The 15,510-nt window shown below is 34.6% G+C and overlaps 2 protein-coding genes across 2 annotated transcripts; one reads left to right on the forward strand and one right to left on the reverse strand.

Moving 5' to 3' along the window:
- The first annotated feature begins 7,291 nt into the window (after positions 1 to 7,291).
- On the forward strand, positions 7,292 to 8,738 carry LOC137723783 (zinc finger protein ZAT1-like). The gene has a single exon (XM_068462974.1). The coding sequence runs from the start codon at positions 7,360 to 7,362 to the stop codon at positions 8,356 to 8,358; it is 999 nt and encodes a 332-aa protein (XP_068319075.1). The 5' UTR covers positions 7,292 to 7,359; the 3' UTR covers positions 8,359 to 8,738.
- Positions 8,739 to 13,271: 4,533 nt separating this feature from the next.
- LOC137723398 (bifunctional adenosine 5'-phosphosulfate phosphorylase/adenylylsulfatase HINT4-like) lies at positions 13,272 to 15,042 on the reverse strand. Its single transcript, XM_068462591.1, has 6 exons — positions 14,838 to 15,042; positions 14,615 to 14,661; positions 14,447 to 14,523; positions 14,230 to 14,296; positions 13,651 to 13,728; positions 13,272 to 13,543 (listed from the first exon to the last, which is right to left on the reverse strand). Exons 1-6 carry the CDS (start codon positions 14,919 to 14,921, stop codon positions 13,438 to 13,440), a joined length of 459 nt encoding a protein of 152 aa, XP_068318692.1. The 5' UTR covers positions 14,922 to 15,042; the 3' UTR covers positions 13,272 to 13,437.
- Between the last annotated feature and the right edge of the window lie 468 nt (positions 15,043 to 15,510).

A 15,510-nucleotide genomic window follows, 5' to 3' on the forward strand; every position in this document is an offset into this window, starting at 1 on the left:
GAATTTTACAACCTGAAACTGGACCGAATTTTTGGAATTCCCCAATTTTAGGATGCTCGAAAGTTTTTTTTGAATTTTGGGCCGGTTTGGGATTGGGCCCAATTTTATTTTATTTTATTTTTTACAGTTCAAGCCCAAATTGGTGGGCTTTTTAATTTTTTTGGATTTTGGAAAGAATAAAAGATGCCCACCAGTTTGTGATAGCTTAGATTACAACTAAACATTACAGTTTTTAAGTTTCATGAAGTCCAAATTAATTAGCCTCATTAGTCATTTAATCTCCAAGCTTCTGTAACCCAAGACACTATTTTTTAGCCCCAAGAATCATAACCAATTGTGACGGTGCTACTGGTGGCGCCACAAAAAACATCCCTCCCATAACTGCAATTCTTTGCATCTTCAATCTCCAAACTGCAAGAAAAACAGAGTCCTCTCTCTCCACTCTTCGAACCCTCACCGGGTTTTTAGAATGTAAGCAAACATGCGCAAACCTAGAAACCCAGAAAACCCCAAGCCCATTAGTTTTAGGAAAATCCTAAATCATTAGTTTAAAAAAAAAAAAAACACAGAATACCCAGAAATACAAAATCCATACCTTTAGCGTGTGTTTGACTGTGTGTGGTTTTCTTGTGGCTCAGTGGTTGGTTAGAGTCGAGTCAAAGTGGACGAAGGAGGATTCGAGAGAGATGGCGGATTTGAGGAGAGTGTTGCGGAGTGTTAAAGCCTGGAGAGATTGAGAGTGAATGAGAGAGGAGGATGTTTGGGCTCCAACCTAATTTACAATGGATGGTTAAGATTATATCTCACCCAATCCAAGCATTCAACGGTCCAAGTAATTAGTAAATTATAAATTAAAAAGAAATAAACAAATATATATAAAATATCGATTTAGATTGGGATTCCTGAATCATTACAAAGAGAAGAGCGAATCCAATACCTAAAATTTTGGGATCGGTTCGATTTTGGGTAACGAACGTTTCGTGATGTTTGATTCGGACGCTTTTCAATTCAATTTCGGGACGGTTTGGGATTTTTGGGTATTTTTTTTTTTCCACCCCCAGTAACATGAGCACATCTACTCCACAGAGGACATTCAAGCCACTGAAGATATATAAAGGTATGAATACAATGTTCATGTCGGTGCATACATTGCAAGGTTTAAGTCACAAAAACAGTGGTAACAACGTAATGGACTCAGGGATCACCTTCGTAATAAGGCGGCCAATGCTTAAAGAAATGCATCTCAAGTTTGGCAGTCGAAGGACAAGATGGAATTAGCTTCGGTGGACCAAGTCCCTACAATTCTCCCTAAGATAGCCGAAGGGAAGAAGACTTAGACTTTGACTAGAGAGACCGAGGTAGAGGAATTTGAGAAACAGATCATGTTATTGCTTTAGTCAGGCCAAATGAAAGCACAGATCGAACGTTTCACCAAGAACGCTTGAAAGGCTCTTCTTCCACTTTCCCTACAGGAGCCCTTGATCAAAGTTCAGCATAACAAGCACCCTCCATTTATTGGTGAATCTCTGGAATACATGAAACAGTTGTACAAGAAATTTTTGGCCAATGATCTTTATGGTTTACCTAAAGAATGTTAGGACTGTATCAATTTGGCTCTGACGAGTCATGCGGCCGAGGATACAATGATCCAAATGAATTAATTCAGATCTAGTAATCCTAGCCATAATCCAACACATTCGAGAAGCCAAAGTATAAGGTTCAAGGTCAAAGCATACGTTGACATAGACGATAAAGAGTTTCCCTTCTCCTTGGAAGACTTGCGATATCTCCGCTGACACTTGTAGGTATTCTTGGCCGTCAATCTATTTGGCCTGATTCTTGGAGTAAATTGAAAGAATCACTTGTTCACACAAGGTCCAGAACATTTTAAAATTTCAAAACCAATTAACCATAACTTGAGCTTTTAATTTATTGAAAATCTCCTTCACAATAACAAGAAAAATAAAATACAAGATTGATTTTTATGATTGAGCTTCTTACGATTGGGTTGACGATTTTGGCACTCATTTTCTGGTCATTTTTGTTCTAGATTGAATTTTTATTTTCTAATACTTTTTTTACATTGCATGAGCGAAAAACAAATGTCAAAATCACTAGTCTTGTCATGAAGTTTCCACCAAATCCATCTAGTTCGGGATCCGAACTGTTAAAATTTGATCCAACGGCTACAAACAAGGGGCCCTTGAAAAGTTATAATAACTATAACTGTTGGATGATCTAACGGCCGAAATCTCAGACTAGGTGGATTTGGTGGAAAGGAATCCGTAGAGAATCTCTTTCCCCCAAAACGCTATGTTATGTATGTCAAAACCACTAGCCTCAAATGAAACCACCAACACATTTAGAGTATTTTATTCACCGGATACTCTAAATGTGTTGGTGGTGTCATTCCAAATAGTAATGGGGACCTTGTTGGTAATTTAATCTGCCGTCAACATCACATCCCCTCTCTAGCTTTGATGGAGTTTCTGGCTGCTAAAGAAGGTGCTTGTGGAGCCGTGGAGCTTCAAGCGAACAAGTTCTCCTTGAATGTGACTCCCTGCAAGGTGTCGAAGCTGTTAGCAGCAGCCACCAAGATGCTTCTATCCTCAGCCCATTAATGGACGACACCACATTTTACTTGAGTTCTCTTTTAACTTTTCGCATTACACGCTTTGTCAATGTCGCAGCATATAGATTTGTCAAGTTGATTTTGTACTTTGAATTTGAATTCATTTGCTTTGAAGAACTTCTAGATCTCATTCGTGTTGTTCGTTTGAAAGATTATAATGCTTGATTATCAATACAATGCTATTCTTTCGCATAGAAAACATAAAATTTAAGATCTAACAACTAAAAAATTAAGAGAATATACTTAGAGCACCATAGAAATTTTATCGTGTTTTATGTATGTAGCTTTGGCCCATTCTGCAATTGGTAGAAATTGCCACAACATATAGACAATCACAATGACTCGGTCCAATTCTTTTTAAGCTTTAGACAATCTTAGGAATAAATTTGTAAACCAAATGATGTATCACTAATAGGAAATGAGAACATTTATCAACGGTTGAGTAATAGTTCAATTATCAATTTCCATGTCATTTAGTTTACGCTTTGGGTAATTCTAGGAATACTAAATTTGTAAACAAAATTTGCGAACTAAACGTTGTGTCACCAATATAAAATGAACACGTTTATCAATACTTAAGTAATAATCCAATCATTAACTTTATGTTATTTAATTTTCAAAATTTTGTTTACTAATTTAATCTCGCTAACTTACCGGCAGGCATTTAGGCTTTGACAAGCTACACTCGTCAATTGACTGCTCATTAGAATAAAGATGGATTAAATGTCAAGACAAATTGTGATGTGTCATAATTTTTTCCATTTTCTAACAAAATACAAATAAAAAAACTGCTTCATCAACCAACCCGAGTCACATCATGTTTGGTGCCATAAACAGATCTACTTTGCAACAACAAAAAGCAAACGAGTATTGTTTGTACTCAGTTTTTCACCTTCTATTAGTAGTATTATTTATATTTAACTGCTTGTATAGATTGGGATTTTCTATGGTATTCCAAGTTTTCGATACTTGGAAAATTTTAACCGTTAAATTTTAGTAAAAAAATAAAAACACAAAACTTAAGGATTTAAAAGTTCGGTTAGCTTGTTATAAAATTTCTTGCAATTGAACTACGAGATTGTATGACATACAATAGGAGTCAGAAGAGGAATAAAATAATATTATGGAGGCTAAACAGCCAAGAAGAAGAGGAAGAAAGAAACATGTGAAAGATCACAATCAAAGTACCATCCAGTTAATAATAACAATTAGTTTTTCCTAATTAAAAAGTATTGAAATTCATATATCTTTTAGTCTAATATATCCCAATAGTAAAATAAAAACGTACCAAAGTGATCAGAGCCGGCTTTCTTAGCATCCTAATATTCTTACTCTCTTCGGTGACAATTTTTAACGTTGCCGTAACCTAATAGAATTAGAGTATCCAACGCAAAAGTAATCGACAATTAAATAAGATTTGCAATAACATCGTGTTACCTTCATGACGTGCGATTCTCCCGATGGGTCTTACCGTGGAAAAGTATAGCCGATTATTTGGAGGCTAGTCATGACCAAAGTCGTTCCCATTTAATTAGTAAGGCAAATAAATGGTCAAGGCTTGGAGTATTTAGTCATATTGGTGTGTGAAGGAAGTTTGTGCTTAGAAATAATTTATGATCTTATTCGAATTTATTAAAATTTGAATAGAGTTTTAATTAAAAAAAAAAAAGCATATGTAACTCTTTTTTTTCCTCTAAGATGAACTATTTGCATGCACAACGCACATGTATAAAATTTAAATTAGAATATTAACATTTATTATAATTTAGTGGTATTTTTATTTACTTAGCTCAAACTTTTTACTTTTTTTAATAAAATACCTAAAGAAAATGGAAACATCGATTTTAGCACTCTGATTAACACTTGAAGTTCGTAAAATTAAAGTTTCCAAATTATTAACGTGTTACCCTTTTGCACACTTTTTATATTTTTTTCTTAATTTTCTGTAATTTATTCAATCTAAATACTATAATAGAAAAAAGCACGTGTCGAGGAAAAAAACAATTAGAAATGATTAAAAAAATAGGAATCATTTTTGCTAACCAGCTTAAAATTTGGTATATGCTCATTATACACTTAATTATCTTTTATGTGCACTTTCAATTAACATACATCATAGTTATAGTGATGAACAAATGCTCGATAAAAATAAAATAAAAAAGCACCAAAGCGGCAGGTGCGTGGATGTAACCCACCATAGAAAGCACCGGGCGGCATGCTAAAGCGTTTTGTAACGTAACAGTTAGGCGCTGATTACCCCGGTAAAAGTAACAGAAGCTCGAGCTGGTTGGTGCTCACTTAAATATGGATATTAATTTACTACCATTTTTGCTATAAGTGTCACAACGTAGTAAATACCAGTAAAAGTACATGTAGCTCCAATGGTACTATCTAAATTTAATGACCATGGCTTTTAAGGTTTTAGGTTAAGTAATTAAATTTATTTATCTTTTTATTTGATGTCAGATGTTTTGTAGCAGCGTGACAAAAAGAAAAATAAATAAATAAAGCAATTACTTTGAAGCATAAGAAATTTGAAACCGCCGGAGAATATGAGAAAACCTAAGTTTTTTATTGAATAAATGAAAGTTAATAAGTCTAAAACCATAAATGACGTATCTCCACAACTATATAGGCTCACGAGAAGTTTTAATATTATACAAAATATGTAACAAAATACCAAAAATATTCTCAAAACTTGTTTCGTTTTGGGCTTAGTGAACATTAGAATCTCGCTATATATCAAGGCGAATACTACTTCCTATTCGTGATGACGTTCTATTCCAAACGGCGGGTCATTGAGTGCAAATCGAACACTAAAGCACAAATTTATAATGCTTGGACCCTGTTGCCATATTTATATCTTTTATTCTAATTCTCGATGCACTCCTTCAATTTTATTCTAATTCTCAATGCACTCCTTCATAAGATCTACATCACGTTCAATTTTTCCCTTTCATCGCTTCAGTAAATTACCATTTTTTTTTTCTGGCCATTCTAGCATTTATCCAAAAAATGAACGATTTCCCACCATGAAAATTTTGTTGTTGTTGATCATATTTGATGAAGACAAATTACTTAATAAGATACAAAAGAGGAAGAAATTCTTGTTCTTAACTTGGTAGCACATGATCCCTATCACTTGGAGCCTATTGTTCCAACAAACCCAACTGTTTTTGTTGTTGTTGTTGTTTAACTTTATTAAGGTAAGCCATCACTTTAGGATCCCTTATCATGCCTCTCAAATCTCACCCTTGTCGGTCCTAATTGTGTAAAATGTGTGAGAAAAAGTTCAATCCGGCATAAACTCAATAACATGCTAAGAAGGGTAAGCTTGAATTATAAGGGTTAAGCAAATGTACCAATGATCAACAAGCGAATTAAATCGCAAACACATTGGTTAAAGCAGTGTTCTTATTATGCATATGAGTTTGAACTTTCCTCATTCCGCCTTGAATTAGTGTAAATAGATTATCGGTGATAAAACAATTTAAAGATAAAATCTTTTTTCTCTTCGAAGAATAAAGGAAAAAAGAAAAGTGGGAATCATTAAGAAATGGAAAAGAATGGAAGCAGGAGAGGAACAAAGGTATGAACAAAAGGGAAATTTCAAGTCTTCAAGTAAAAGAAAACTTGGTATACCATAAAATTGAATTGTTCAGATTAAGTCATGCAATGTGGCTTCCACAAAGATTGCACATGACCAAAAATGGCCGCCCATAACTTTTAAATTAAAACCATGTTACACAGTTTTGGTCTTGAAACTAACAAATCCATAATGGCCTTGCAATGAGTACAACACTCACACTTCCAAGATGTGTGTGTGTATATATATCTTCTTCTTTTTTTTCTTTTTCTTTTTTTTTTTATATATTTTTTTTAATAAAAATGAAAACTAGTTGTGGGGTTCACTTCACATTATACTTTAACGATCCAAAATCGTTTATTTTTCAAGTTGTATTTCATAAATCATTCTTGCAAAATATTAGCCAAAATCTGAAATGTTTGAGGTATCTGATTGAGTTTAAAAAATTGATGAACACTCTAAAAAACATTAAATTTCATCATGACAATCACATAGACAAATGGTTCAGTTTGAATTGATTTTTTTTTTTTTTTGCAGGGATAATATATGAATGAAGACTTAAAAATAGACGGTTTAGATTGTTAAAGTTCGATGTGGAGTGAGTCCACAACTAGTCCCCATTTAAAACAAATGGAAATCTCTTTGGATAAAGGCTATAGATATGAATGTATGTATGTATAGATACAGAAAAAATTTGAAAAAATAGAAACCTTGAAAAAAAGCATGGGAGGAGTTTAATTGCCTAATCCAAAAAGTGGTAAAAAGAAAAGTTTACTAGTGAAATGGGTAAGGATTGCATGTTACTTGTCCCTCTTTCTCCATTCATGATCACACTTTATAAGTTTTTTGGCACACTTAAAAAACTAATGAGATTATTATCATTATTTTTTGTGATTTTTTTAACATTTTAACAACTGTTTTTTCATACCTTGTTATGTGTTTTAAAAAAAAAAAATGGCATAAAATTTTGGGTTGTGTGTGTCTTTTGGTGAAGGAATGCTTGTCACCTACTCCTTTTAAGTTCCCAATCTCTCTCCAATACTAGTAGCATTCTCCAAAGGCCATAGCTTTAGAGAGAGAAAGAGAGAGAGGAGGGCCTTAAAGCTCTGATCTTTGCTCTGCTCTGCTGTGTACTGTGACAATGGAGAGGCACAGATGCAAGCTTTGCTCCAGGGCTTTTGCTAATGGCAGAGCATTGGGTGGTCACATGAAGGCTCACCTGGCAACTTTTCCTCTTCCACCCAAAACCCACCAACTCACTGAGTCCGACTCGTCTTCGTCTTCCTCCTCCGGCGAAGAACCAGAAGAAGAAGAGCAGCATTTACAAGAAGAAGAAGGAGAGGAAAAGGGTTTGATTTATGGGCTGAGAGAGAACCCAAAGAGGAGTTTCCGGCTTGCAGATCCTGAGTTTTCTTTTGTTAATTCTGGGTCGGTGATTCAAGACAGGGAGAGTGAGACCGAGTCAAGAAACCCAACTCGAAGACGATCTAAGCGGAACCGGAGATCATTCGTTGTTGTTACAGAGAATCTGCAGAGCCAGAATTTGGAGTTGAAGAAAAAAACCACGTTGACAATCTCAACACCGCCGCGTTTGGCCGAGTCTCCTCCTCCGGCGGCTGAGCCAGAACCGGTGAGCTCGGTCTCCGATACTTCTCCGGAAGAAGATGTTGCTATGTGCCTTATGATGCTGTCAAGAGATGTGCGGATGGTAAGATCAAATGATCATCAGCACGCAGATCAATTGGTTCAAGCTCAAGAACAACAGGGTAAACAAGTAGTAGCTGAGAAGTTGGACGGGATCAAATTGAAGAAACTTCGAGGGAAGAACCGGTGTGAGAAATGCAACAAACTGTTTCGATCTTTTCAAGCAATGTGCGGGCACAAAAAGATTTGTTTTCGCAACGAGGAGGAAGCAATCAACAATGCAGGTGGTGAGAAGCTGTTTGAGTGCCCGTTTTGTTACAAAATATTTGGCTCCGGTCAAGCTCTCGGCGGTCACAAAAGATCTCACCTTTCGGGTTCTTCAAGATCAATGGTTTTATCAGTGGCTGCAAAAACTGAAGTTAGAGAGGGTTTCATAGATCTCAACCTGCCTGCTCCGGAAGAAGATGATGATTTCAGCGTGCTATCGGATGCCTAAAACTGTAAAAAGTAACGGACTTTTCCATCAAAACTCGGATCTAAAGGTAAAACAAATTCGATTATTTTGAGTAACATTGAGATCAAATGGTGAAGATTGAAACACTTTTTCAATACTTTCACTCATAGATCAATCGATTCGCTCTTTTTTTTAGGTACTGGTATTGTTCATTTCTGACCGTATTCATTTTGTTTATGCACTTTCAAGTTCAACAACTGTTTGGTCAAGTTCCAACTGCAGTAACAACTTGTTCTATGTACTGTTGTTGACTAGAATACAGAAACTAGAATTGTTCTTTTTTTTTCTTTTATTATATAGTAAAATTCAAGTAATTAGGTACTGCCCCAATGCATTTAAGAAGAGCGTTACGAAATGCGATACTTGCTGTAAAATTGCAGAATCTCGTGAACCATCGAATCTATTGTTCTAGTTGTTCTTGGGTTGTCAATGTGCTATGCTGCTTCTGCTTGATGTCCAGTTTTCCAGTAATTCTTGCAAATTGTCCCATCTAATAAAAAATAAATAAAATTAAAATTAAAAAGTTATATTCTTTGTATGATTGTTTTGTTTGTCCCATTTGCTCTTTCTCTCTCTCAGCTGGTTGTTTTAGCTTGAAGCATAGGATCAAATGATTTCTGAGGTCTCTGAACCAACAAACTGCAGACCTTTTTTTCCAAATGACCAAAATAACCTTGAAAGAAGAACCTAATGACATTTTTGTTTTTTTTTTTTTGTGTTTGATTGTGACCAAAGAAGATCCCAAAACCCCTTTTTTCAATTTGTGAATTTAATTAAAAAAATTAAAATAATATCTGCCTTGAAATGAACGAAGTATCCGGGCACAGGAGGTGCCAGCCATCCGCTGCCATGCTTACTATTCTTATCGAAGAATCAGTCAGAAGACTAGAACTTGTTTAAATCTTCGTACATTGGATGCTTTTATACGCTTTTTAATACGCACAAAAATAAGAATTTATATTACAATCTAGAAGTGTTTTTATTTACTTGATATTTATGTGAAAATTCTCAATTCCTACTTGTTTTAAATTCGTTGAAAAATAAAATTTTACATTAACTTTTATGATTTTTTTAATGTAACCCACCATCTATGTAGTCATTAATTCTAATTCTTTTATTTTAATTATATAAAATTATGCTACTAAGTACTACGAACTAGTAATATTCTTCTTTACTTATAAGTGAGAGGTCCTAGGCTCGTATCTCGTAGATAGCGAATTCGATACTAAATTAGGTTGTCCATTGTGTGGCTTGACCAACATCTCCTTCAACTTAGTGTAAAAATATCAAGGTACTAAAAAAATTATATAAAATTATTTACAAGCAATCTCTTTTCCTTACATCACTTTTCTAGTCGCTTCTTGTACATATATATTTCAAGTTTTTTTATTTGTTTGAATTTTAACATGTACTTGTTTAATGGGGAAAAATTTTCATAAGCTAACTGATATTGTGAAAAATACATTATCAAGTTTTTTTGTTCATAAAGATTGACGAAAAATTTTTAGCTCCGCCCTTGTGACAGTAGAATGTCGTCTGTTTTGTGACAGTAGAACATCGTCTGTATAAGGTCCTGGCTTCTCCCGCGTAGGGTCCTTTTATGCATGTGTGATTTTTTCATGCTTCATATGATCAACTCGTTAAAGGTTGACTAAAAACGATCTACTCAAATTATGCCTGTGATTTTAAAAAGCAGAGGAATTGTGCAATGGTAGGTCACGAGTAGGGCTGTGAATCAAATTGACCAAATCTGTTGATTCGAATCGTAGTGGTAAAGTTTGATTTGATTTTTGATTCACAAAATTGCCCAACGGTTCAAAATGGACCCAACTGTATAATTTTGTTCAATTTGGTTTTGAGCTTTTGTAAAACGACTTAATTGTACCGACCACTTAAGGACGGATCCATTAAGGGACTAACCGTGTCCTTGAATTCTACGGAAGACGTGAAAATAGCTTGGGAGGTCCTATGGGTACCCTATGTCAATATGGGACATGACCTCGTAGTGACCACCAACTCTAAGTGTTCAATGTAATGCCTACTCTACAAATGTCATTAGGTTATACTTAACATGTCTTGATAAGTTCAACAGGTTTTGGCAACATGACTCGACAGATGTCGGCAAGCCTATCAAGTGCTCGACAAAGTGCTCACACTGACATAACCCAATAGAAATCAATTTAACTCGAAATTTTTTTTTTTTTTTTCTCTTTTGGTAGAACTCGAAACTTTTTGCTCTCTTCTCACGTGTCTATGTTTTAAAAAAGTTTTTAACTTCTATACTAGAACCGCATGAGCCATGAGGTATGATTTCTAGATTCACCACTTTGACCAATTATATATTCATTTTTGTATTGTTTTATGTTAAATGTTTAATATTCTTATTGGCTAATAACTAACATAAGAATGTGATTTAATTCTATGGAATTTGAAGCTATTGATGTTGGGGCAAGTATATTAATTTTTGAACTTTGAAGTTTGATGAAATTTTGAATAATAATAAATACGTAGGAAGTTATGAGTTATGTAAATCTTTTCGCACACTTATTTATTGCTTGCTTAAACCAATTTTGAATAATAATAAATGTGCTTAAACCAATTTTCTTTGTTAAACAAAAATAAACTTAGGAAGAGAAAATGAAAACTCTCCCATACAATGGAAAGGAAAATGTGACCAAAAGAAAGAAATAGTGAGTGTAATTTTTTTTTTTTTTTTAAACGATAAATTTTGTAAGTTTAGATTAGTTAAGGGGTTTGAACTCACGCTGTTATGCAAGACCTTAATACATTTCTATTACTGTAGTAAATAATCACTTACAAATAATGGGTATTATAGAGAGAAAAAGATAGAACAATGTCGACAACATTTGTCATGTGGCTTTGGGCGGCCCTTATTTTTGTGCGTTGGCTTTGACCCAATGGTCGTATAATTCTCAGGAGAAGAAGCTGGCTCATGGCTGCCGGCTTTACTTTCCTTCCTTCCATCCATACATCCCCCTTACCTTGCTTGAACATCTTTATTAATTAATTAATTAAACTCTTTGGCTTTCAAACCAGTAGGGCAGCTAATTAAGCTTTTACTAGTTATTCAATGCGAAGTCATGGTCAATGCACAGAAACTCATGCTTAGAATAAAATGTTGACATTACCATTGCCAAACTAAATTGTGACTTGTGAGATCCTATCTTATATGAAGACAACATTTGGGTCACGTTTGAGAGATTAAATTTTCTGCACTAAAAACCTATGTGATTTCTATGTGTTTTGTTTATTTGAGTGGCACGTGTCTTTTTAGCTTAATTCATTTTTAGTTTTTATTTTATTTTATTTTTATTGAGAAGATAAGTTGAAGAGTTAACATTATTAAGTGAGGTTTAGATGAATGATCAGGTGTCAACAAATGAGATAAAGACGCAGAAAGACCACATGCAGAAGATGTGAACTCCACGTTTGATGCCTGGTATTGAATTAGATTAGACAACTCACTAAATTTAAAATATGTTAAACTGTAAAAGGAGGAAACGGAGGTCAACTTTTAGATTATGTTCAAGTTCAAGGTGGAAAATGGTAAATGACAAACACACTCCATTTTTAACTTCTGACACACACTGTTAAATCTTGTTTGTCGATTGCGCTTGATTTATATAATTTGAAAACTAAAACTTAAGATGAGTAGTATATGACCAGCTAAAAGATGAATTTGTGTGCCCTAATGTAACAGCCCGTGGTCGAGTAACGTCTCCACAATCAGTAGTCATGATGCCCAAGAGAAGTACCATAAAATAAAGGGCAACAAGAAGAAAAAAGAAGTTTTAAGAGACTGCCAACGCCATGATGGTGATCCGATATTGATTCTAGGTGTGCTGCAATTTAAAGCATGGTATCATAAGCAAGACTTATGAGTGAGTCGAAAGCTAAAGGAATTCCAAACAATTACCTACTTTTTATAAATTAGATTAGTCACTAAGTGTCAGTTATGACATGAAGTAGGATCGATGGGTTTTCACTCTAAGATCTATCAAGCTCTAATCCCTAAATCAACCACTTTCAACTAAGCAAATTTAGAGTTTAACTTGAATAAAAGGGTCCATTTGAGAATACAGAGCTCCATAAATGACATGTTAGTGATAACCAATCTCATTATTTGTCCACTTCATAATTTAATGTCAGTTAAATCATCACTTAATGCTAACGCCATCACTTAACATTGGTGAATTAGCAAATTTCCATTTTTCAAAACGTTAGCTAATTATTTCAAAAGTTTTAATGGGTTATTAGGACCAATTTAAAATTACACCAAAAGGGTGTGTAGTTCCATACTTACTGAATTTAATTTCCGAATAATTTCCATTGAAATTAAAAGTAGTATAAGTCTTAAAATTTTCAAATTGTGAAGAACACACATTGTAACTCTAAAAAGAAAATTGAGATTTACAAATCAACACAGAGGGTTTTTCATCCATCATCCATTCAAGTAGCCTTCTTCTTTGAGAGCATTAGTTGCAAATTATTCTCTTAATTATTAGTTAATATATGAGAAGGGTTGTAACTTGTACGTCTTGATTTTCCTCTTATGCCTTCACACGTTCTGTTTGAAGCAATGCGTCTGACGAAATGCTTCGAAAAAAGGCGTTTTCAAGCTAAAAATGCAGGCAAACCCTGCCTATGTTCAACTTCACGAGCTTGTTTATCCCACCAAGTAGAGATCTTGTCGCTCGAAAGACCTATCTCTTAAAAACCGATAAGAAAATGCAGTATGATGTTTGCTAGGGAGACTACCAACTAAGCTTATACACCAGAAATAGCTGCTGCTGGATCTTTCTAAATCCTAGTATTTTTATGAGCATGTAGAGTAATTTGTACAAAGCACCAAAAAATTGAAACAACAGCATCACTGAGGAAATGCAGACTATAAGAATAAGAACAACCGACAATACATAATTCGTCAGAACGCTGAAAGATAATCTATACCTTTTTTCAGTTGTGTTACAAAGTTGACTCGCTTATTACGGAAAGCCAATGCAGTCGTTTTCAAGTTTCAACTACTAATTACCACGCGCATCAAACTTTTGAAATACCTGGTGGCAAAGGCTTGATCTTGCCCAACAGCTTTTCAGCTTCAACAAATCCAATTGATCCCACAGACAAATACTTTATACACTTCCATCTGTTCAAGTATAATTAGGTATGTCAGTTCAATGAACAAGCAGGATGTAATCATGTAAGAGAAATCCCCGAGGTATAAAACAACTATGAAAACCCCAAATAGCTTGCCTGGGTGTGTAGGGTAGTGCAAAACAATGTAGGTGAAGATGGTTAACGGAGTTGAATGGAGGCTGATGAAATCCAAATCTGTCAAAAGGAAAGTCTAAAATCATAATCAAAACTCTTTCATAATTGAAATTGTTTGAATCATGAAATCCTATTATTTTGATCCAATCATTTCCAATTAATGATGCGTGCATGCCCGGTCTAATTCAAGTTTAAATGTCTAATTGTTGTGTAATCATTGAAGGATTCACAAGCAATCTCACAAAATCATTTACAGAAAGACCATCTTCCAAAGAAGGCGTAAAGCGGCCTAGTTGGTCAGGGATACATCAAATTACAGAATTAATTAACATTCACATTCTTCACCAGCTCATTTCTGCATTAAGCAATCTGTTTAGATAGCATATAAAGATTTTATTAAACCAATCGATTGTTCTGAATTCTTTGGGGATAGCATAATGACGCGAAACAAATCTTAGCACAAATTTACATGAAGTAGCTTTTCAAGATCAATCTGTTCGTGCACGCAATTACAAACCCGAAAACAATACTATGAGAAAAACTTAAATCGCAAGGCAATACCTGTACTGATGGCATTGCGGTGCATCTCGTTGTATTAGCGTTTTCCCCACTTCTAACATGTGACTTACTGTATAAGAATGAAAAAAATGGAGAACATAATCACGAAACATATCAACAACAAAAGGCAAAAAATTAAGAAATAGCAAGAAAAGTCACACATTGGTTCAATTAGATATGATTTTGAACTAAAGATACCAACAAATTCAGATTAGATTACCCAAAGAGTAGTCTTCAGTTTTCCTCTGAAGATCCTTAACAGTTGGAATGTGATCCACAGGAATAACCAAGTAATGCCTACACAGGATTAGATTGGAATTCGACTTAAAATTCAATTAACATGGTAAAATTCATGCATAAAAATTGGGAAATTACACTCTATCAGTACCTTACAGCAGCAGGGTTGATGTCTTGAAAAGCAACGACCTTTTCATCCTGCAGGAAAAACCAGTTGACCAATTACCGAACTACAGCATCAAGATAATTACGACAAGCAGCGTTTGGTTGCTGAGAAAATGGGAAGGGGATAAAACCCAATTGGAAGCTCAACTTTCTGAGCAACCAAACTAAAGTGGAAAGGAAAAATAAATGGGTGGAGAGAGAGAGCAGACAGTGTGGAGGAGAGTGGTCGAGGTGGATTTTCCGGCGATCTGGCAGAAGATGCACGGTGAAGCTGCGGCTGCTGCAACCGCCATCGGCTACCCTAAGCCGCGGGCAGAGTTGAAGTTGATGGGAGTCAGACGCGTTTGGAGCTCTCTCCGTGATTTGTTATGTTGCCAGCATTTTCTTAACTATTATTTTTGTATATGGATGACGCTCTCTGTTCTGCCTGATAAACTTTTTTTTCAAGTATCTGGTATTTGAGCTGGTATCTCGTTGAGATAGCAATGGTTCAGTTTAAAAACAAAAATGCTATATCCATCTCTAAAATTACGAATATTAATTATATTTATTACAAAGTTAACTATCGGGGATTATTTATAACCACTTATCAAGTAATGGATTATTCATCGGTTAACGGTTATATTTATTTTCACCAACACCTATAATATATTTGTTCAATTACCGCATTATAATATAATGGGTACTAATTTCATCATTAAATATCTATGTCCAATCATAAAAAACATAACAATGTTCTTTTGTAGTTGTTGATGATAAGCCAAATGTGATAAATTGGTCCAATGATAAAAGAAAAGAATGATAAAAGAAAAAACAACAATCATTAAAAAAAAAAAAAAAAAAAGACAAGGCAAATTGTCAAATAATTCTAAAACTTGTGAC

Source organism: Pyrus communis, chromosome 17, assembly GCF_963583255.1.
Source record: "Pyrus communis chromosome 17, drPyrComm1.1, whole genome shotgun sequence".
NCBI lineage: Eukaryota > Viridiplantae > Streptophyta > Magnoliopsida > Rosales > Rosaceae > Pyrus > Pyrus communis.